This window comes from Venturia canescens, chromosome 10, assembly GCF_019457755.1.
Source record: "Venturia canescens isolate UGA chromosome 10, ASM1945775v1, whole genome shotgun sequence".
Taxonomy (NCBI): Eukaryota; Metazoa; Arthropoda; class Insecta; order Hymenoptera; family Ichneumonidae; genus Venturia; species Venturia canescens.
Genome location: NC_057430.1, coordinates 18,195,510 through 18,219,842, shown reverse-complemented (window position 1 = coordinate 18,219,842; position 24,333 = coordinate 18,195,510). Strand labels below are relative to the sequence as shown.

The window sequence follows — 24,333 nt, the reverse complement described above, 5'->3', positions numbered from 1 at the left end:
ATCATTGTCTTCCGATAAGTTGTGAAATACTCATCGCGTCAATTTTTTCCATAGATAGAAATTTGAAGTCCTATCCTCGTCCTGAAGAGTTAATTTGATGGGCAATTTCATAAGAATATTTCATCTGACCTGCGGATTCACGTATTGATCAAGATTCGCTGAGATACTTTTCTCCTCTTTCGCCCACGAGACGAAAATCAGGTTCATCAGCCTGAATCGTGGCGCAAATCGAAACGGTCGATGACCTCCATTTTTATTTGTTTACGCGGCAACCGCGTTTTTTCTCATGCTCTCATGCCCAATTTTTATGTTCTACATTTTATTGTGATATGAGTGGGGCTATTTTTTGCTCGTATCTTCATTGCCTCAAGATGATTTTTTGTCAAATCTCAGGTCGGATATGGTGTTGAAAAATGTTCTGCGTTGATCCTTGGTTTCGGGCATATTGTGGTTGATTCGTTTGTTTCTCAACGTTGCGCGTTGTTTCAGTAAATCGACGAAGTAACGAAGCAACGCCAACTCAGTGTTCACTAAATTTTCAACTCGGCGAAATGTCGATTAAAGCTAGTGTTCCAAATTTCGTATGTGCGAATAAGAATCAGCCAAAGTCTGAGTTCCCGTTTTAAGGTCAACCTATGAGATACATTTTTCTGATGCTGCAAAGCACCTAAAATTAAGACTGCGAAACCGGTTAGCCTCGGTTCTGCAAGAGAAATGCTTTCACTCGTCTGGGGACGCGGTTCTTCGAACTCGGAGACGCGGAACATGCTTCACCGCATGATTACTGAGCAACTCAATTTTCTATCAGGGTCACCTCTTGATCGGGCAACGAGTATACCGTTTCTCCAGTACAACTTTATTTTCACGAGATTTATCAATGGATTTCTATAGAATATACACTTTCGGTACTATTTACTACAAATGCCGAATGCTCCCAAAACTCGTTCTTCATCCTCTTCGATCTGCTTAATTTTCAACGTAATACGTGACAAAAATGTATATTTTTTGTGCAAACGTAGACGAAAGTTCAAAGATCACCATTAAAAGTCATCGAATTAATTATGTATGTATTTATACACTTTTTCAGACACCCATGCTAAAAATGGTTATACCAAAAATTTTAATATATGTTATCCAATAACGGTCTCAAGTTTTTCATTGAACGATATGAAATAACGCATATTTTAATGCGACCAATCAAATCATACATTAGCACTGAATTCACAGTATTTGCCTCTTATTGGCACAATCATTATTGTTTCATTTTACGTGTAGAATCGTTTGATGGCAGTTTTTTTTACTTATATTTGAATGGTTTTGCTGTACGCAAACTCGCTTTTCACGTTGTTATTGATAATTAACAAATTGCGAATAAATCCGTTGAAAAAATTCGATGACGTTTGTGGTCTTGTAATCTCAGACATTGAATCGCAGAAAAAAGGTGTGAAAGGAATATCAGAAGCGTGGAAAAGGACATAAAGATATAAAAGGAAATTAAGGAAAAAGGTGCTAATGAAAGTGCTGCTCCATGACTGCAGTAAACGCATAAAGATGCAATTTGAAAAAAAAATCACGTTCGTTAAAAATATACAAGGAGAGAAGATCGTCTTTTCCTCTATAAAAACAGGTTCATATTGTTCGACCAAGGATGATGCATGACGTTAATATTTGCTGGAATAATGTTGAAATGATAAAAACCAAAAAAAAATGATCAGTAATCCCGATCGTTAAAAAGCTATCAAAATAATATTTCGACATACTGTTTTTGTACAGAGTGCATTTTGAAACATTACATTAGTAAGCAGACGAAAAATTTACTACGAATGTAAGCACGCAGCGGACGTGTCTGAGAAACCTCTATAGCAGTGATTGCCTTTCAATTATCTCGTAACAGCAGTTTCTCGGTGCTGAGTAGTGAGATTCTTGCGAACGAGACCCACAGTTGGAAGCAAACAGTATTTGTCATTCGGATAATTTTTCCCTCCAAATCTGAAGAATCGTTATTAGTGAACTGAGAAGATTTCAAATTGGCTTGAACCGCAACTTTCATTTGAAAAAATCGCACGGTGCGAAAAAGATCCAGCACGCCTCCGCTTGAAAACATCTGAAATGGTCTGGCAAGCGTTAATGATCCGTATTAAAACGGTAGTCCCATTGAATTTTACTTTCTTTGAGCCGCTCATTAACAACTCGATGCTTTCCTCATTAAGGTAAATAGAAAAAGTAGAAAAGCAGAAAACGTTTCGTTGGATCTCTCATTGAACACTCAAATTCAAAGCTATAAAACGATATCACAATTTCATTGCGTCTAGCATGATTATATAGTGTCATTAAGTGCTTGTATCGGAGCGGCTTTGCTGCTAAAGCAATATAGTTATATAAATCGAGCAATTATCAGTCATATATGAGGAGAGAAAATAGCGTTTTGCATCCGATACAAGCTGCGATCCGCACCGTTTCATAGGAGATTATCGAGACGCTTTCATGCGCTTTCTTTCATAGTATTTCATTGTATCGAATTTTCTGATTTACAGGCGATAAAAAATGAATGACGAAAAACTGCGAAAGACCAGTCGATCGACTCCTACGATAATTTTTAACTCCATCAAAGTATCAACGATTCGGAAAACTTTTATGAGTTTTGTAGATATAAATAATTGTTGAAATAAAACAAAATGAAATGAGTGCAAAGATGCTGACAAAATGGAGACGCAATGACGCGAAAAATATCGAGTTCAACGGCCCCAGCGTCTCGAATATGTCAGTGGGACGATATTCGGCGCGGACGAAAGGTGAAGCTGATTTTTTTCCGAAGATAACGGACACCGGGAATGAGCGGAGAAGTGTCGGTTCCTTCGGGTAGGAGGGGTTACAAGAACGGTGGGTAGGGAAGAGAGGGGATAAAAAGTTGATGGAAAGAAAGTTTGAGATCGCACCGATCGGCCACATAAAACCACGTGACCATTTACAATTTCCTCCCTTCTTTGGTCCAAAGTATTTGGTGCCTTGTTACATGCCTGTCTCTCTCTCTCTCTCTCTTGCTCGGGAATCCCTTCCCTGGGGTCCGAGGACCCAAAGTCTTTATAAGCAGGAGGTTGGCGCGTGGACGACGTGAAAATTTAGCGCTCTTACGAACGGAACGAACGCGCGAAATATACGCGAATCTATCGCTTTATCGGTAGGCTTTAAAATCTCGGAAATTGGAGCTGACACTTCGACACGATCAAAGTGCAGTTTGTTCGCCGAATAGCCGAGCGTATATCGAGTGAGTAATTTTTATTTCAATTATTCCAATTCATTTCAATTTTAATATTCCTTCGAAATTTTTCATTGCAATGGATTATGAGCGATGAATAATTCATCAATCGATTATCCCATCCGGGAATCAAATTGGACGGGACATTCGAATATAAACAATTCATCGATCGGAATATGTTATATGGTGTATGCAAAAGTACACGCGTGCAAAAGAATATTGAATTTATTCGTTGCGTAAACATGCGATTCATGACTTTTGATACGTCCAACGAGTTTACGCGTCAACGCTCGATAAAGCATATCAAGAGATTAATTATTTTTAAATACGAACTCGATCATTTTAGCCGTGACTCGCGTGACAAAGATTGAGAGTGAAATGAAGTGCCGGCGCGCACTGGTTTATTCGTGATCCAGGGGGTGTAAGGTGCGTGTTCCCGTTACCCGATGTTATCCTTAATCATCGTGTCACGACACTCAACAAATCGTAGACGCAAATCACAACCAACTGCGAATCGTGTAATTTTTGTTTTCCTTGATATAAAAAAAAAAAAAAAAAAAAAAACAATTAATTTTTCAGCATCCTTGAGCTTCGTGTCACTCGCGTCTATATTATTACATTTACATAATAATAACTCATTTATACACAATCGCGCTGCACACCGAACGACCCCGTGACAATGCACGTAATTATTGATAATTGTTCAGTTCTCGTTTTCACTGCAACTCGCTACATCAAATTCGGAAATGTCGTAATCGATGTTGCACACGTTATTATTTCATCATTAAAATCCGATAATATGATTCGATCCGTTGGGTTTCTCTCATTATTTTCGTAAATGCCCTGCTCTCATTTATCACCATCGCGCTACCTTTTATCCATGCTCTGTAAGCTCTATTTTCATTTTTGTCCAAAATTCTCGTGTACAGTGAATCGGGGGACCGTACAAATTTGCACCAGTCACGTTCAAATTATAACAACGATCAATTAAAAGATCAAAAAGTTTTTCAAATTTTTCAAATGTGTACATTATTACGGTATACGCACAATGAAATAGTTGTGCCAGAGTCTCGAATAGAAAGTTGCAGCAGATAAATTAAAGGAAACTATTATTAAAGAAACCACAAATTTATAGGAGGGTGATTTTCTCATCTTCGAGTCGAAAGACGAGAGAAATAAGTGGTTTCCACATTTTTCCCTTGAGGTAACGCTGATTCAAGATCAACTCGATTTTGTCCTCGATCAGTCGCAAGCGAATAATCGATGTTGTGAGTTGGTTTCTTCGGTCACAGGGTTATATCCCGTGGGAGAGATTATTACGAAACTGCGTATTGATTGCAGTGTGTACAGGAGGTTGATGATGATCGAGAAAGTTGTTATCCGCAGAGAGCGAGGAAGAGGGAGAGCATCCACGGCGAACTCGACTTGACTAGGATCGGTTGTTACGTAGTTCTAATGGGAAGAAAGTTTGCGGTGGTGTTATTTGAGTGATCCTGGATATCAGTTACGTTCGTCTTACGTAGCTGCATAACAAGTCTCTTAGAATCCATAAATACATATGTTTATGGATGTATGCACGTACGCAGCTGTCGTACGTGGACTTTCGAGCATGGCATTTGAGTAATTTATACAACAAAAAAAAACGTAAGCTCAGCTTCGCCTATCGGAGATGAGGAGCGAGCGAGGGAAGGTAAATTTCTTACGATGTGATTCATCGAAGAAAGTATCAGCTTCCTGCTCGGCCATTCGTTACCTTAGGAGTGAGAAAGAAAGCGATATAATCAGAGAGTATTACACCGACACGCACACATATCACAAAGTTACAAACCGAGTCTCGTCGATCCAGCTGTCATAATGGTCGGGAAATCATAGCTTCCCTCTGGCAATGCGCGATTAAGTTTTAACCCGACTTTATCGACTTCTATTCTTATGTAACTTTGATCTCAGACTCACGAGATTCTTCCTGCTATACGAGCTACAACAACTGGATCGCAGAATACATATCGATTTTTCCTTAACCTCCTTATATAAAGCCACATCAATCTCTCGAGCCATGAAAAAGAGAGGGTGATAAAATGTTTCTATAGATTCTCCGCTATTCACTTCTCTTTCATACTCTCATACCGGTCCTGTAATTAAAACGAAGTGTGGAAAACGGGCTATCCACGAATGTTACGAGGATCCGGTGATTATTTTCTTTCGAACCAGCAATATCCTTATGACTGAATACTTGAAACGCGAGAATTTTATACGGCCTCCGTCGACTCATCGATGACACAAGACATCGTTTCTATAGATCACTGTTTTTTTTTTTAAGAAAAAACGCGCACGCGGATGTAGCTTTCTTTTTAACAATTTTTATCTCTAGAGAACCACCCATAACGATCGCTGCGAAGAATTTTGTCTCCGAAAAAAAGAGATTCCCTGGGTTAAATAATCGCGAGGTAAATTTCACAATTTTGTTTTATTCTTGATTTCTTTAAGCTGCGTCAGTCGATCGATCCCCACCGTCTGACAGATCGCACCAATTTACGCTAATCATCGAATCCACGCATAGCGTCGAGTTCTCATATCAGCTTATTGCGAAGCGACCTCTCCTTGCTTTTCATATATAGCGACATAGAAACCAATTTACGCTTCGAGACGCTCATGAGCACACGCACAGTCTCGTCATAATATTACTCTTTACTTTTCTTTGTCACAAAACACGACGTAAACTCCGGTTAACCGTGTAATTTCAAACTTTCATTTCGTTGTTGGACATGCGAAAGTAGTTATCAATCATTCGATTATCTTACAAAGCTTCCAAACTTTGCTTTGCTTATTTTTGAGATTCATCAATCATCAATAAAAATGATTGAGCAAGCTTGCCTCAAGTGAGCAGGTAACTAACATTTTATCGAATGCCGATCGTTTTCTATTTTTGTAAAGTGCTTGAACCAGTTAGTCGAGCAACATTTTCCGGGTTCTCGATGAGATCGATTGCGGCGCTATGCTTTTCTACTTCCTTCAACCGGCCTCATGAGATAACAGTACGCGAGGGAAAGTATATTCACGAGAGTTCAGGACTAACGAATAAATACAGGAGAAACGAGAGATGCGGTCAAACATTACAAAAAATATGACGGGAAGACTATTCGGTTTGAAGGCGATCCGTCAAATCAACACCGAACGTGCTAACATATGCGTAAATTTTTCGCAAACATTTGGATTCTCGTCATAAACCGAAGCAAACAATGAATAGCACTTGTTTCGAAAGCTTGCCTCGAGCCATCGAATATCCCCTTGACCATCCTCTCGAGCGTATCCAACAACGACCAGATTCGTTTTCTTTATTCCTAGTATTCGCATGTACGCGATTCATACTCATAAAAGTTAATTAATAATTTACGCGTTTTATGTCCTCGTATCAGACGCTCATGAGTATTAACCATTTTTCGAACGGTATAACTGCATGTCGCCAACAAATTTTTTATGTCTTTAAGGGAGAATTGAATCAGCCGCGAGTGCATTGTGGCCGTTGCTTCAGAGGACACGCTTTCTATCAATTTCTTACGGTCTCCCGATTCATTACTTTTTCCTTATGTTTTCGCGATAATTGCTCCTTGCATGCGAATAGTTCGTACACGTTCTTTGGATCCTTTTTCTCCCAACGGAACGTGCGAATCGAATTTCGTTGCGCAGCTCGTACAGCTGCGCGTTAAATCTACGGGTGTGACTGCGTAAAAGCGTGTTTTTTTTTTCTCCCTCGAACAAAGTGACGATGAGCCAAAAAACAATAATGAACGGTGAATGAACAATTACGACAGATGCTACACGGATAAACGAATTCATTTTTTAATTTACGCTCCAAATAATAAATTCAGTCGTTTTTATCCGCTGAGCATTGTCTGCAATGATCCGGACGATAGCATTTCACCATATTTTTAATAAACGCAAGGAAAACTTTACCATGCGAAGACCTTTCGAAATGAAAGATGAAAAAAAAAAAATAGTGACACGAAGTGAGTTGTCAATCTCGCACTTCATTCGTTCGATAAAATCATATCTCGTGGTACTATATTAGCGTTTCTCATCGATAAGAAATGTTCAGTCCATCGCAACCAATTATTTCCGTCAATGTTGTTACCGGAGCTGATTGCAGTACACCTAGTACACAGGAGCGTTTATTTGTGCGAAACGTCTCCCGCTCTGGGACTGATTATACACGCCATGGACATACTCCGACGCTTCGATGATTTCGAGAAATTTTCTATATTTAGTAATTACACTTAATGTAGAGCAAACGCATTATTCACTGGTTATAAGTAGTACTCCGCGACTACGCAGTGATAAACTAACAATGAAGAAAAAAAAATATGCACGTTAAAAACATTGTCAAAATGACTAATTTTACACTCTACTTTCTTAGAGACGTGTGAGGCACAGAAAAATAAAAATATCGTTACGTTTGTGCATAATCAAAGCCTCATATTACGTTTGACACGAGGTTAAAACTCGCATAATCACGCTATCGTTTTTGGAATTGATAACGGATTGCATGGTGGGATGCAAACTGTGAAGATATTCGTAGAGGGAACATCAATTTCGTTAATCCGTCCACGCGTTATAATGGCTTATGCAAAAGATACTCTGAATAACGAAATATGTAAAACGAAATTCGACTTACGGATGAATTAACGAATCCGTGGTATTTTTCGAAATTGAGAAAAAGGAGTCAACGAGTCGAATAGAAACTTTTTTATTTTTGACGGGCGAAAAATAGTGCCGAAATTATTGAACGGGGAGTCGCGGAGCAGAGAACGTCGAAGCGAATACAGGTCGGTAGTACGCAGACAGAGGTGCTGCGTCGAACAAAAGTAAACTTTCACCGATCATTCTTGCGTCTGGATGTTGAATAGAGGTTTCGAGCCCGGGCATCCCCGACTAGCAATTAATGTTTTGAGGGGCTACGAGAGTTGGAGTTACTTGTTCGTTTGGTAATACAGTGCACACTGACCCAGCATGATACGGAAATATAGTCGAGAATATTATTGGATAGTTCGGCCAAGTGAGGAGAAAACGCGTATACGATATGAAAAGAGAAAGAACGGGAGAGAAAAAGTTTGAAAGTGAAATGCTATCGTAAATAGCCGTCCCTCATAATTTTCGCCCTCGTATCGTTCGAAAGTATAAACCTCTCGACCCCCTTTTTCCCCCTGTGCAATATTTCACCACGTACCTTATTCACGACCCGCATTGTGTTTATGCCTGTTAATTAACTTTCGTACTCGCGTGATCATCCATCTACCCTCGCGTGCTTTCGACAGTACACGTTATATGAACAAAACGAGATTTAGAGTAAAAAACGAAAATTGAAACAACAACGATAGCCGTAAGAAAAGAAAGAAAACCAAAAACAAGTATACGTACCGTTAACAAAGGATTTAGAGAAAATTTCGAAAAAAAACGTGGAGCAAGATAATGATGAAAAGATTTCCAACTAATATTGTAAAAATATTCATACTATTTCCAATCGAGCATCGAGAATACTGAATAAACTAATTGAAATACAGAAATAGGTACGCGCGGCTGTTAAATATACGATCGGTAGACACGGGCTACGGGCTTGAGAAAAAGTATCTTCGATATTTTTAATTGGGTGGCAAGAATCCGTCGCAATTTCCTCGTTTCGGTTGAGCTCTGTTACAAAACCCTCAAATTATGAGGCATCACGAAACGAGTCGTCAATCATAACTGACGACGCGCACGCTGCTCTCTATTCATTCGGTTGATAGAAAAGAAATCGATCGATGAGGAGGCAGAGAGCAGAATGTTCTTTTGTTCTCGTTGAAAAAATATGAGCGTCACTCGCCACAGTTGCGACCTATCCGAGCCTCGAAGGGTCTAGACGATCCATTCAATCCTCGGAGACACCATGAATTATATTTACAAAAGTGCAGAGCTTTCTGTTCGATTACCGACGGTTATATACCGACGGAAAAAAATAATATTTTCGTTCCCCACAGCACTAATAAACTGTCAACGTTATTCAAAGATATCCACGATTGAAATTGTTTCGTTATGAAATTCCAGTTGATTTTATTCCTCAAGAAAATGTCCTTAAAGTTTCACTTTTCTCGTCCAGAAGTTAGACACCAGATGAAAATGAAGGGAGCGCCTTGAATTATGCATATGTTTCTCCAAGGGATTCGCTGTGCAATGTAAACTTGGAGAATTCCCATGCTCAAAACGTTCCGCAAACATAGAATTTGCATTATTCGATCAATTAAAAAACAGGAAAATTCATCATTCCAATTTGACGCGAGTGCAAATTCAACTGACGCGTAATCGAATCTTTTCAATTGGCTCAAAACTATTTTAGTAACGCGTGTGTACAGGTGTCATTAGCGTCCGTTACATTTGTTATACCATTTTTATTGGCGTTTTTTTTTTGTTAATGCTCCTAGTATTGATGCAACTTTGGAGAGCGAGGAAGAAGCATATACATAGGGCACCGCTGAGTTTCATAAGCAAAACGTCCTCGGATCGAGAGCCGAGACGAATGATCTCTGATGAAATGAATCTGGCAAAGTTTTTTCGAATTACTGATCGACACAGCTTGAAAAAAATGCCAGCGCCGCATTATCACTCATACAATATAAGAATGTACGTCAACGTTGAATGCGAAAAAAAAATTGCCAAGGATCACGAAACTTGCGCGATAAATTTATTTTTTGCGATTACCAAATGAATATCAACGTTTTTTCGAGTACTCGTATAATCACAGTGACTGAATCATCGCGAAATCGTATAAATCGGACACCCGCTTTTTTTATCTCAATTCATAAATTTTTCACAGCGATGACATTGCCAAACGTGTCGAATTTTTCATACTTCTAGAAAGCAAAAAATTTCTGTGATATGAGAACGCGCGTGGACGAGGCTACATTTTTTCTCTTTAGAAGTTACAGAAGCTGGGATTCCGCATCCTTTCACTTTTGCAAACGGAACAGACTCATTTTTTTCTCACATTACGAATCGCTCAGAAGCGAAATGAACAGCGAATTAATTGAATAGCACGATTACGAGGTTATCCGGTACCACTCTCTTCGATCTATTTCCAAAAGTCGAGGTCGACACAACCAAAATTCGTCACGTCAAGCATGAGGAAAAAAAGGATAGTGCCGTTCCCGTCACTTCTAAATATCGCACAACTTTCATCCGTGTCTGCTTTTGCCAGACTTCTCCGATCCCAACGGAAGTTGGCGAAAATTGAGAGCTCTTGTCTGGAATGGTAGAAATATCCTTGAACAACTCACGGAATGGAATAATTTTTATCGAATGCAAAGATCGAGAAAGTCTCGTTGGTTTACGATCGAAAATAATCATTTTTTTTTATCCGCGTGCCGTCGTAAAATATTCGTAATGGGAATAGAGTTTTTCGGTGGGGGTATCTTCGGTCCTGCTTGGGAATATTCCTAAAACGTTGATCGGGAAGTAAAAGTAGAGCAGAAACATATTTGAAATTGAGACTGGTCGGAAGAACCTTTTTTTACTCCTTTTTCATCCTCTTCGTATCAAGAACGACTGTGCGGTAATGGAACTCGATCGAGCAAAGAAAAATATATAGAATAAGATAGGATAAAGGAGGAAAAGAGTCAAGATGTTAACCTCGGCCGCGAACTTGCCCGTGTTACCTCGATGGTAGCTGATGCAGACAGGTTTATCCCAGAACGTAGACCCCGTCGCTCGCCCGTGCTCGATTCCAATGAAGAAATCGAAAACAGCCGCGAGACCGACGACCTACAATTCTCTCTATAATTTTATCCGTGCACTTCGCAATCAAAAACCAGTCTCGATGAGAACGCAGAATTTTATGATCACGGAAAAACGAGAAATTAAGGACTTTGAAAATCCCCCAAAAACGCCAAACCCTAAATTTATTCAAAATCATCGGGTATCCTGTTAATAAGAATTCTGTTCGTATGAATTCGATCAGAAGTTGTCGATTAAGTGATTATTGTACACTTTAATTTAATATCGGAATGAAATAGTCGAAATTTCTCGCTACTGACCAAATAGCAATAATGTCAGTAAATATTGGATCCGGAACGTGCATTTTCATGATAATTACTACTCCGATAGCGACCTGTAAAAAATCGACCGAATATTAGTAATGGGCAAATGATTCGATTCTGAAAACGTTAATGACATCAACGTCAATTCGTCATCGAACTCTTTTTTCATGCGTCAGAAATTCGTTTGTGACACCTGAGACAGATTCTGTTTATGGAGATATTTATGAAAAATAAAAATACAAAGCTCGTTCCGACACGTTACTCTGGGGAAAAAAAAAGACAAATTGCAACGTGCCGTGATAAGCTGGCGTCCCAGCTGGTGTGGTCGAAAAAGAAATGAGCACAATAATTTATTGCGACATTTATCAAATATTCTATATTCGAGTTGAAATGGCCGTTTTGTAAAAAAAATGAACTTATCAACGGTACAAATGATTGAGAGATGTGAATTTTTTTTTAAAAAAAAGAGAAAAAAAACAACTGCCCACGATTTCGTGGTTAAGATAAACCATCATTGTGAATAAAAATGTTACACGATCTGGGACAGCACTTTGTTCTCTCTTATGTTGCAATGTCATGGAATGTTTTGAAATTATTTACTGCCTAGCTGTGTTTTAAAGGAAAATCGTCATAAAAGCTGTTTGACTATTGAAAACGACAGTCACAAAATATTTCTGAGACATTTACTGCTTGCTGAAGCAATGGCCAAGTGCAATAAATCCTTCGACCCATGCACAGTTTTTTTTTAGTTCAAATATTATGCTCTAACAACACTTTGTTGTTACAATATCGTTGTGAAGCAAGACTCCCCTTCACTTGTTTTACGACTTCGGTTCGCAAAGACAATTTATAGGAAAGATGTTAAAAATCCGTTGATATTGACTTTCGACAGAAACTCGTAATATTTCGACGAAAAAATACAATTTGAAAGTTTCTCAGTCAGATTGTCATTGAGATTGTTATTGAGATTTGCGCTTGAGCCTGTAATTTTGAAAAGCGCAGTGACAAAAAGACAAAAAAGAAAACAGGCAAAAATCGATTGGTAACTCGAAAATGTAATATGAACGCGAACAAAATTCGGAAATAAATCTATAACGATTCTCCAAAAAATATATATGGATAACACCGCGTAAATTTCCAATTTGTTTCAGATCGAAATGTATTCATCAACCGTAACGCAATTCGAGGAACCGCCGAAAAAGCGAATTCCAGTAGAGGAAGACTCATCATCGGAGAAGATCTCATTGCAGGATGAATCCGGGGAGCAACCCCTTATATGGAGAAATGTGATTGGAATTGGGATTCTTCACGTTCTGGCTGTTTATTCCTTCTACACTAGTTACCAAGACGCTAAATTTTGGACGTGGATATTCAGTGAGTTTCGCATCGAGTTTGCAACGATCGAAACGTTAATGATTGGAGGTTTTCCAATCGAGATTCCGTGTGCATGGTTTCAACCGGTCCAGCTTCTGATAGATTTTATGCTAAATAACACAGCGAGGCTGAAAAGACAGAGCCGTATATGCGATTCCTACGTGTATGCGTGGCTGTATACAACGAAGACGTAAAAAGATAGATGCATTCGCGAAATGCATTGGTCTCCGGGGATACGTGAATACGTTTTAGGAAAATGAGGATACGCGTCAAGGGGATGCTGGTTTTTCACCAGCTCAGTGTCGGCTCCTAGTCATAGTACAAGGCGTTTTTTTATTTTTCATCTTATTTTTTTTTTCCCTCTTCTTTTTGTTCGTCAGAAAAGTGCTTCACCGCGAACTATACAGATCGCGGGCAACACATGTATAGCCGGTACATAGGGTTGGAAGCTCTCTGACACTCTCGCGCGTTCCCGGCAAGCCTCACTCCGCTTTTCCTCGATCCTATCCACCAACTCCTGTACCATTACCCACAGCTATCCTCGTCGTTTTCTTTCTCCTTTCGCAACCTCTGCCTCCAACCGCGCTCCTCGCGAGTCCTCTTTCCCATTATTTCCTCCCTCGTTTTTCCCCTTTTCCTGTGCGCGTTCCCCGACCGTCTACTCCCTTCCATCCGCTTCCCTTTTTCCTCTTTCCTCTTCCTCTCGTACACTCGCACACACTAAACCTCTCTCTCTCTCTCTCTTTTATACCCACTGTTTACACCCCTCCAACTATCCACGATTGGACGTGTAAAAACGACTGTATACCACGAGAAGATCGACCAACAAAAAAATTCGTAATATCGGTTCGTCTCGAATCTCGAAACGAATGTACATGTTTTTACCTACCAAACGAGACACGTACTCAATAACGTAACAAAATATTGCAAGCGAAAGGATTCGCTGCATCTGCATGCTGCGTATAGCAGGTTCTCCGTTAAAAATAGATAAATAAAACTTCGAAAAACGAGGACGCATTTGAAAATGGTAATTTTCAATATTTTTCAATCGGCAGCTATTCAATTTGTAACTTTAAACTCTCGACCATTATTTTCAACATCAATACGAGTGCCGTTTAACGTTGGGAAAAGTCGTACTCGAAATCTCATTAAACGCAAATAAATTGGAAGCCTCAAAAGTTTTTAACCCGATGTTGGTTTTCGTGTTTTTTACCGTTTTTTTTTTTTAAATTTATTTTTCAAATCGATATAGAACAGGCCCTGAACCGCAGCATTATTCAACGCTGGGATAAAATCAATTAGGTCAGCCACGGTATAGCGCACTAATTAGTCGCTGACACGGCGTATTCTTTGCCTCGCCATGCAGACTATTCCTGACCCAACGCTTGCAACATCGCGGTGTCCCCTGCGACACAACACCCATCGCTCGCTCGCTCGTCTCTATATTCACAAGAGTTCTATTCACACATTTCAACATTCGTTTATTATAAATCATCGGATCATGATTCAAGATAGAAATAGCTACCGTTTCACTGGCACTGATTGAGTAAATCTGTCGCTTCGTCAAACACAAATTACTGATTTGATATATATTCCGATTTCAACGTTTCGCATTTTAATCGATCACTTAATATCTGATTAGATTTTGATAAACGTATGTCCCATTTAATAATCGGAGCAAACATTTTATTTCGACAAAATGTATAGCATTTTCAGGGTATCGTGATTATAAACGATCCATCATCGTCGTTCTGACAACACCACGCGATACTTTGTCGATGCATATAGCTCGAGTACGCAGGAAAAAAATCACCTCAAAAACGTACTCTGCTCCTCGTTTTTTGCCTCGCGTTGTATCATAGTTCACGATATAATCGTGAACGATCGAACAGCCCTTAGGATGAGCTCGACAAGAATACAGTCACGTTCGTAGGTTCGAGTCAAGAGCTGTCTCCGTGGTTATTACGTTCGAAGTAACTTATGAGAGAAGCGGAATGGTGCGAGTGGGAGATGATGCACGCCGAGACGATCGGGGATATGAGCTGATAGGGTGCACCCACGAAAGCTCGAGAGTGACTACGTGATCAAGGAGCCCTTCACTTTCAAGCCATTCTCATTTTTTATACTTTATACATTATTTTATAAGTCATTGTTATTATTAGTAGCTTTCGTCATTCTTACTTCGGCACTATGAAAATTTTTACATATATTGAATTGAGTTTGAGGTTAAAATATTCAACATTTCAAATACCAAGGAAGACTATGGTTCGTGAGATTAAGGAAAATGATGTAATAAATATTTTGTTTTCACAGGCCCGATTTATGGAATAATGGCAGGTTTGGGAATTACCGCAGGAGCACATCGTCTCTGGGCACACAAAAGTTATTCAGCGAAGCTTCCTCTAAGAATATTTCTCGCTTACCTCTACTGTATGGCTGGCCAGGTATGAATTACATTTCTCGTCTATCCTCAGAAAGTTTGAATTTTAATCGTCCAACGACTTTTTTCACTATCAATGTTGAATTATCGTGGAGATTGAAAAATGACAAAAACTTGTTTCTTCGTTATCGCGGAAGATTTTTTTTCCGAAATGCTAAAAATACACGACACGCTATTACGTCATGATATTTCGTGATGTATCTTCCGTTTGAAATATTATTGAAAAATTAAACCTCCAAAATCCTGCTCACATTTTTATTCGCTTTATCATTTTTGAAAAAATTGTTACTACGTGTAGAATTTACGAGGCGCCAGGACACGCGACCGACTCTGCTGCGTACACATTTTACCTTCAACATTTTTTCTCTCATCTTCTTTCATCTTTTTCCCCTCTCTCTCTCTCTCTTTCTCGCTTAGTCACGGTTTACAGCAAGCTATCCGGCCTCTGGCAACTCCAAGAGCACTTCTTAACGCTTCGACTCTCGGAAAAGCTTGTGCCGCCCCAGTTGCCCCGATCATCATGGTAGTAAAAACTAAAAATGCCCAAAGTTTCTTTAACAACGTTGCTCACACTAGTTTCTTGTTATGTTTCCTTCAGCCCTTCTATATTCACGTCCGCCCTGGTGTTCGTGCTTCCATTTTCCATTGTCACATTTGTTTTTTATTATTTTGTTTCTTTCGAGTTCTACTCCAATGAGTTTGTAGGAGTAATCTTCGTGAATAATAAACTCTAACGTCGAGCAAATAATAAATATCACAAAGCTGGAGAAAGGTAATTAAATCTTCATAGAACTCTCGAGCATTATAAAGTTTCAGGATTTTGATCTTCCAAAGAGCTAATGGACGACTCAGTAATACAACGATTATTTCAATCATCACTTTGCTAACCCTGAATTGAATATGCTCACGACGTGAGCTTTTACATCTCTTGAATAATTGACACACGGAGATGGAAAAAATCATCTGCAAAATCCGAATCGACATACAAAAGGCGAAATGCACAAATTCAAATAAAAAAAAAAAAACATGTCGCCAAATTTTTTCTCGGATGCAGTTTCGTGGCAGCCGAAAAAACACGTGAGTTCAGTACGAAGAGGACTGTGACCTAAAAAGTCAAGAATCCGTTAGTAACGAGATTTTGAATCATGACGCCCGCGACGATTTCAATTATTCTCCCACTAATGATTCCCACGCCGTGAGGCTCTCCTCCTTTCCTTGAGTTATTTTTTTTCGTCCCTAACGAAAGCTCATTACATGCTAGAACTCTTTCGAAATGTTTAACCGATTCGTCGCTCTTGAAGCAGTTGGCGCATTAATATACGCGAGTGACCGAATTTGTGGAAAAAGCTCTCTGGGCCCCTGAGCGAAATCCTCACTAATCGAGCACTCGCGGAGTCTTGAATAAATCAGTGACCCATCCGAGCGAAGCGGTTACGAACGGGAGAGAAATTTATCGAATTCACCCGACGACATTTTTGTTTTTTCCGTTTTTTTCCATTTTTATTTCGAAAGGAAGAATACCAAAAGAGAAAACCGGTTTGAGAAACATTATAATGAGAGAAACATTCGTATTATTCAATCTATCAAAAAATCGTAGCGTCCGAAAAAACCGATCGATCTTCCACTTGCCAAACATATTTTATTCAACGAATTAAAAGAAACGCTCGGTATAAATAGTCACGAGTCACTATTTTCTTATCGAAGCTTCCAACGCAGTTTTATTTTCCAACAGGAATTTAATCAGTTTAAGAGTAAATAGAGTAAAATTTATTCTCGGAATACTAATGTGTGAACAAGCGAATGAGGAATAAAAGCTTCCCGCCGGGAAGCGATTAAACGAAGTAGCAAAAAACTCTCCTTCGAAGGTTGAAAAGACACGCGCATTTCGAAGAAATTATAATCCGAATAAACGCACGTATTCGTTGCTATCCGACGAGCGGGGTTCGTCGCTTTATTCGTAAAAACATTTTGTCAATGAAAATCCAAGTACCGAAGGGAGAAAGAAAAAAGCTGACCACTCAAAAATACGGATACCATATCAAGATACGCGTATCGGAGTTGGGAGCTGGAATTTCGAAAGGCATCAAATATCATGACTCCCTCCCCAAATGCGACTCGAAACCGCATGTCGATACGGTGGCTTGTATAGCACATACAATTTCGTGGAATGGAATCAAACAAATATACGGAAGCTCCCTCTGTAATAATACCGAAAGCGTATAGGGAGAAGGAGAAAGAGAATATCTCGAAACGCCCCTTACGAACGTCACACGAACGTTGAAGCCTCAAACTCTGTATTCTCTATTCGTTTCATATTTCGAGTACGGTGATGCTAGAAATACTTTACCTTTGGCATTTACGTGTAGACAACTGGTTAGACTACACAAGCAATGTAGTCACCGCTGACTTGGTCGTGCTCGGAGGAACGCCGAGGAGCAAGCATAGGGTACAATGACGACGCAAACTGTGCGAAACTCGATCTATTTCAGCAAGGTGAAACGCTCCGAATCAACTCGCAACACCGTTATATCGTGTCACAGAACTTAAGGGGAAAACTGCACGGGCGGTAAATAGATTGTAATATTTTTTAAAGAAAAACTTGTTATTCAGTTTTTCCTCGGATCCACGGCTGCTCTTGAAATATGAACTAAAGTGCATACAACCGATTCGTTGCATCGTTGCACTTTGCTGTAGTTTACGGTGAACCTGGTCGGTTATACCAGCACGATAACTATAGTATAATATCTCGTTAACCCCGCGGACCGGAGGAACAAACATGTAAAGTCTTTTCATTAAATGACTTTTTCGTCATCCATTTATTCAGCTGACTGGGATTTGGATTTTGTGAGAGTCGCTGTACAGGGCAGGTCAGTTGGTCGTACGGCATTACGAACGCGCACGTTCATTTGTTTCGTTATTTCCTATTGGAAAGGGGATTTTCTCTTCTTGTCTCTTCATTTCCCTTCATTCGTGGCTCTCTCTCTCTCTCTCTCTCTCTCTCTCTCTCTCTCTCTCTCTCTCTCTCTCTCTACTGCTGCTATTTTTTGTTGTATACTTATTCGTGGGTTATCCTACGTCGAAACTGTTTTCTGCGCGCGGTACATGTACCAGGAGTCAGCGTTTTCCTCGGCAATATTCGCAGAAGCTCTTGGCGCAACGCTATAGATGCGTTTCTTATTCGCGAAATAGAAAACAGTCTGGAAATAGTGGGCGCAGCCCCCAACGTCGAGCAATATTATCCGAGCTCCGCAAGTATAATGCCCTCTGCTCCGAGCAGTCAGCTCTCTTCGCTCCACCGCTGCGGCAATATCCAGTTGAGAAATTGTCTCAAGCACCCTCCAGGTCAATCGCCTATACAAGATCTCAATTTTCCGGCTGAATTACGCTCCATATCCCCCGTACCATGTGCTGAATCCTGTTTTCGATTTTTCTCTACCGAAGAACATGAAAAAACGGCCCTTTTCACATTACAATTAATCTAATCGCCCTGCATACGTGAAAAATCCGATATCCAGCAGCTCGTCATTACATGCACCCTCGCCTTAAATTGCAACAGAAGCTAAGTAAACTTCGTGCACGATCATACAGCCAATCCGCCATGCTGCGAACCGATAGGTACAATTTGTACGTCATGAGGAAGGGCGGAGCGAGAGGGAGAGATGCGGATGGAAGTGCCCTACGTGCGACAGCCGGGATGTATTCCGCAGGGTACGAATCTCGCGCGGAGATAAGCAAAGTTTACTCTCTCAGCGTGCCAGACTGGGTTAACCTAGCCCGGCATATATTGCTTCTATAACGGTGAGCTTTCTCTCTAACCTTGCATCTCGTTGCAAGTTATATCCTTTCCAGTAAATAAACGTCGGTGGGATATTACACTCCATTTTGAATTATCTTCGAGGTGATTAGGGTCGATCAGCGAAAATTCGAGCTCGAATAATCTATTATTTTGGAAAAATAAACGATGGCGCTGTTGGTAGCAGGATGTATGCATGGAAACGACCCAGTCCCGATTCTCTATAGAATTGCTTACCGTTACATACCCAAGAGTCTAGCAATGCCCGTGCAACTTCAAGCAATACCGTTGTACACTCTCTCTCTCTCTCTCTATCTATCGATCGCCTCTCCCAAACTCTCCCTTATACACTGCTTTTCGATGGAATCATGTTCTGACTCTACACCGTATCATTTCTATGTTTGTTTTATCGTGCAAATATCACAATAGTTGCATATAACCACCATGATAACCTAGAATTTTCAGTCATATGTGAATTACATGCTGGAAATCACTTGTACAGGATCTCTTAAAAGTCGTGACGAAAAGTCCCTTCAGGATAAAGCAGGACAGAAGAGAGATTAACTTTTTTCAAACTTTCGAAATTTCCATCGCTCCAGAGAGAAAATGAATTCGAATATTCTTTTCAGAATTCAACGCTAGTTTATCCATTCGTGGTTGCTGGCATGGTTCATTTCAAACGATTCTATATTGTTCTAGAACATTGTTCGCAGGCTGACATATACGAGCATGTAAATACGCGGAGCTCGTCACCGCATTGGCATGTGTTTGCTTCTCGTGACGAACGTTTTCTCCACGGAGAAATACTCTAGTAGGTTTTCCTAGCACGCGCCTTCCAACAGTAAGTAAATGCACTCGCGGTCTTTATTGGACCGACTCTGTAACATCCCGAAGACGAGCCAAGTGCCATGGTAAATGTCACTGCATGTCTCCGGTTGCACTTCTCTTCTGAATACCAATGCGAACGAGTGCAAATTCAAGTATACCGAATACTCCAATATTATTCATCGTAAAGTACGTTATTTGATCAATTCCTTTGAGCTCGAAATATCACGAAACCCAAACAAGACGCCGCATAGATGGTCTCATCTCTTTCATTGCAACTTTCGAAAGGGTCGGAAACGATAAACAAATAATCAATTTGCTAAATACACATTCTAAGAGTTGAAGAACTCTGAGATATAAAATGTTTATTTGCTCGGATGACTCCTTATTTATGAACTGGAAGTTGAATATACGAGGCGGATAATGAACTATGCCAAGATATTGCATCCTCTTCGGATCCGGAGTAAAGCTCCGCAATCAAAGTTAGCCAGAGTTAGGTCGCTAATTGGGACCATTGCGATATAGCGATTATCGAGTAAATATCCGAAATAGGTCCGCGCGCTCATACTTATCGCGGTAGATCATTACTGATGGAAGGTCATTAGTACGGTTCCAAACTCGAGAACGGAAAATGAAATGATGAATCGTCATGAGAGTTTGGCTGTGATGTAGGTCAGGAAATGGTGGAATACGAAGGGATCGATTCGTGAGTGATGGAAGGAAAAGACACGAGGAAGTGGGAACCAACAACTACGTTTAGTCAATGTTGATAAAACAAAGTTAGTAGAGATCAATCCGCGGCAAAGTTGAGTCGAATCGGTATAGAGAGCAAGCGAATCGTATAACACGGGGTTGACTCTCTCTTATGAGGAGCGACAGAGGGTAACCTCAGGCCAGAAATTCTCCCAATCAACCGGAAAGTTTGATCGCCCAGGATGGAGAATTCTCCTGTCTCCTGCTCCGCCAGCCTCTTGCTCTTTCTTTCCCTCCTACGGCGGCGAAAGCGCTGAATATGAGCGCTTCTCTCTCGGATTACCGCGAAGTCGCGCACGAGTTCAAAGTTTGTCCTTATAGTTGAGCCTGGAGTTGAACATTCCTCTTCGGAACGTAGTTTATTGAGTTTAGTCCAACAGATATGTTCGGGTACTTTTCAAACGGAAAAAGAATCCGATAGCGGTTAAAGCGCAGTAGACTCATTAAAAATTTTATTCGTCGCAAAAACTTTCCAACAACTGACTGGTACACCGTGTCGCGTTTAAACGTAACGCCCACGTGTCTCAATGTTGCAGACATGCATGTACAAATGGATCAGAGATCACAGAACTCATCACAGATTCACCGAGACCGCAGCGGACCCTCATGACGCCAACAGAGGTTTCTTTTTTTCTCACGTTGGCTGGCTGATGATGCGTCGCCATCCAGCTGTCAAGAAATACGGGCAAAAAGTCGACATGAGCGACATTGAGGCGGACCCGGTTCTTCGTTTCGCGGACAAGTAAGTTTCTCATCTTGCCTTTGACAAACGCGCAAGCACCGTGCTCCAGGAACACGGAGAGATTCTTGTTGCGGAGTTGAAAATTCATTCGAGCAAAATTGACTCAGCCATTAAATAAAAAGTGAACCTCTGGCCTGTGCGAATTTGATGAAGCTTATTCACATATATCGAAGGAGCGGAGGATGAAAGTTTCGGTATTCTACGGAGAGCCTAATAATGGAGAACATTACTATCACCTGTGTGTTGCAGATACTACACACCCATAATGCTATTTCTGTGCTTCGTGCTGCCAACGTTGTTGCCCGTTTATCTGTGGGATGAGTCCTGGTACATCAGCATTCACGCGGTGATCATCCGGTACGTGTGGCTGCTCAACGCAACCTTCCTCGTCAACAGTTTCGCCCACATGTGGGGCAATCGCCCGTACAACAGGTACGTGCTTTGGCTCTAAGGGTTCGCGTCCATTCAGCCACTCGCGGCATCTCCGTCGCTCCGGTCCGGCCCCTCAATATCCAACCCTCGCTACGTTCGTGCTTCCTCCCCGTTGTCCGAGGCTCCTATACACGAATGTCCCTACTACCAGCAGCTATATACGAACCTGGACCTGCCTAATTGACTCGACCACCCATTTCCGTGCACACTCCACCTCTGTAAGTACCTTACTGTAATAACCAACTAGACCACTCCGAAGACCAACTTAATATTATACCACCCTTCAAGAACGTGTATCGGACGTCCTTGAACATGAGCCAAACTTTGTTAGCCCAATCGCGACTCCGCGATATTCTATACGATGTCGCGCATCGGAAGAAACAGAAAGAGACTCGTGTTATACGAGCGTCGCTAATGAGAACGTCGATTATCTCGATAAAATCATTGAAAAAAGTGTTGGATTTAGAATCATATAACAAAAGTGGCGCACTCATCCCCACAATCCTTATTAGTATAAAAACAACAAGCCTTCAACAGGTTTGAACCTGCGATGAAATTGTGCGGAACAGAGACGAAATATAACTGAAGGTTCATTTTGTTTGAACAGAAAAGTAAAACCCACGGAGAATCCGACTGTCGCGTTCTTCACCCTTGGCGAGGGTTGGCACAACTATCATCACTCATTCCCATGGGACTACAAAGCAGCGGAGCTCGGAGCTTACGGGCTCAATCCTACGACAGCTTTTATCGAGGTCATGGCCTTGCTGGGTCTTGCGTACAACCTCAGAACTCCGAGAAAGGATACCATCGCGAATCTCAGTATCACCAAAGGTGACGGAACAAACAGTCTCTGGGGACGTCGATATCACGGTCGTCATTAATCGATAAGGCGTTTCTCCCTCCTAACCCATCATTTTTTCCTTTTTCCTCCAAACTCAACCCTCTCCCAGCACACCAATAATGAGAGAAAAAAACAATCCCTCTTAAAGGATCGATAAATACACATATTTTTATGTTCAAGTTTACCTCGTCTTTAAAGCTCGATTGCAAATATCCGCGTTAAGAATACTTCCAATTTATTTAATATTGTTTTAACGACACGTTGCTCAATTCGATTGTCCGCATGAATCACGCACAAACTATTCATAATATATAGATTTATTCCGTATTCAAGTATCGATAAGCATTAGATAAAATTTGCAATGTTTTTGACCATCATTTATTTTTCGTAACTGATTCACGCACTTGCAAAAAATTTGCTAACCTTCCAATGACAACTACGACACTCGCGTCGAATGACGGAGCTTTGGTGAATGGCTTTAAGTAAAATAGAGAAAAAATGTTTAACCACGATCCACGAGAACGAAAGCAAGATTTCTAAAATTCGTCATATACTACTTCATGCTTTTCCTCGTGGAACGCAACTTTGAATTTAGCTGTTTGAAGCAAGACAATTTGGTGTATTTTTTTTTTGTTTTTTTTTTCCCGTGCTCGATTTCGCTGTTTAATTTTGCAACCCGTTCGTCCTGATAATCGAAGGTTGAATCTTTCATGAGGGACGAAAGCATACGAAACTCAAAGTGAAAGGGAAATTCTCCCGTTAGAACATACACGTTCGACTCTCTGTATAGAACTTTGTATTATTTCAATATTTTTCTCAAACTTATAGGTTAAAAAAAAGGACAATCTTTAATTTGAAAGTAAATTCAAGTATATTTTTTACCCTACAAGTACATAATGTATAAAAATATCAGTGAATATCGACAGTATACAGATTATGACATGATGGATTTTAATAATAATTCTTGTACAGTCAAAAATTACGAAAGACTTTCGTAATTATACAATGTTTTGTACAGGGCAATGTAATTTTGTACATATGGTTATTTAAAATAAATATTACTTGACTTTATCCTCGATGAAATGGTGATATATTCATAAATTTGATAAAAATTGACTACTATTTTCCTACGAGCTTGGCAATAATTGGTAAATTATGCGGAGAAGAGTTGGTGAGGAGGGAGCGTCGAAGCCGTCGAAATAAGATATGATGGTTCGACGCGTGAAGGGCCAACTCTAGATTCAATAACGAGATTTGGCGAACCGCGAAAAAATTTTGGCCTCGAGCTCACTTCATTTCCCGGCATGCTTTTTTCGGTACTTTCGCGGGAGAGGTATCTTCGAAAGGTGGCATTGGTTTCTCTAGGCGTCGCGCTATGAAAAGATCTTGGGTAAGTACCGTCGCATGTGATCTTATACCGAGGAAATCCAATTTCAAAAGGGCTCTACGTTTCTCAGCAAAGTGACTTTCTCGCAATTTTTCCTCGTTTTTTTCTTAACCAACGCTCTGACTTTTATATTGCTTCAGTGACACACGACTCTGATCGATAACCAACTTCGTCTTCATCTTTTTTTCTTGAAAAAATTGCGATGAATTTAATTTCACGTTCGATGCATTTATTATGAGAATTTGAAAGGTGATTTCTCGTCGCCTCATTTCATCAAATGGCGTGTGAAAAGCGAACATGCCTTTCAGACATTACTCTCCACTCTAAGATCTATTATCAACTTTTTTCGACACACTGTTTATCGAATTCGTGTAACCCCTTGACACGTTGCGACGTTGACCCGTTTCATCCCGGACATTCATCCCGTAAC

The 24,333-nt window shown here is 40.3% G+C and overlaps 2 protein-coding genes across 7 annotated transcripts in view; one reads left to right on the top strand and one right to left on the bottom strand.

The window, feature by feature from the left end:
* Nucleotides 1-24,333, bottom strand: part of LOC122417597 (follistatin-related protein 5-like) — a 191,888-nt gene that overhangs the window by 125,938 nt on the left and 41,617 nt on the right. The window lies entirely within an intron of this gene.
* LOC122417600 (acyl-CoA Delta-9 desaturase-like) lies at nt 3,128-23,582 on the top strand. The gene is made up of 6 exons (XM_043431245.1): nt 3,128-3,265; nt 12,468-12,690; nt 15,004-15,134; nt 21,038-21,243; nt 21,493-21,675; nt 22,283-23,582. Exons 2-6 carry the CDS (start codon nt 12,474-12,476, stop codon nt 22,554-22,556), a joined length of 1,011 nt encoding a protein of 336 aa, XP_043287180.1. The 5' UTR covers nt 3,128-3,265; nt 12,468-12,473; the 3' UTR covers nt 22,557-23,582.

Bases quoted from the DNA above. Each gene is read 5' to 3' on its own strand.
- LOC122417600 (XM_043431245.1), top strand. From the start codon at position 12,474: ATGTATTCATCAACCGTAACGCAATTCGAGGAACCGCCGAAAAAGCGA. The intron at 12,691-15,003 runs GTGAGTTTCGCA...TTGTTTTCACAG, and splicing joins ATTTTGGACGTGGATATTCA to GCCCGATTTATGGAATAATG. The intron at 21,244-21,492 runs GTAAGTTTCTCA...TGTGTGTTGCAG, and splicing joins GTTCTTCGTTTCGCGGACAA to ATACTACACACCCATAATGC.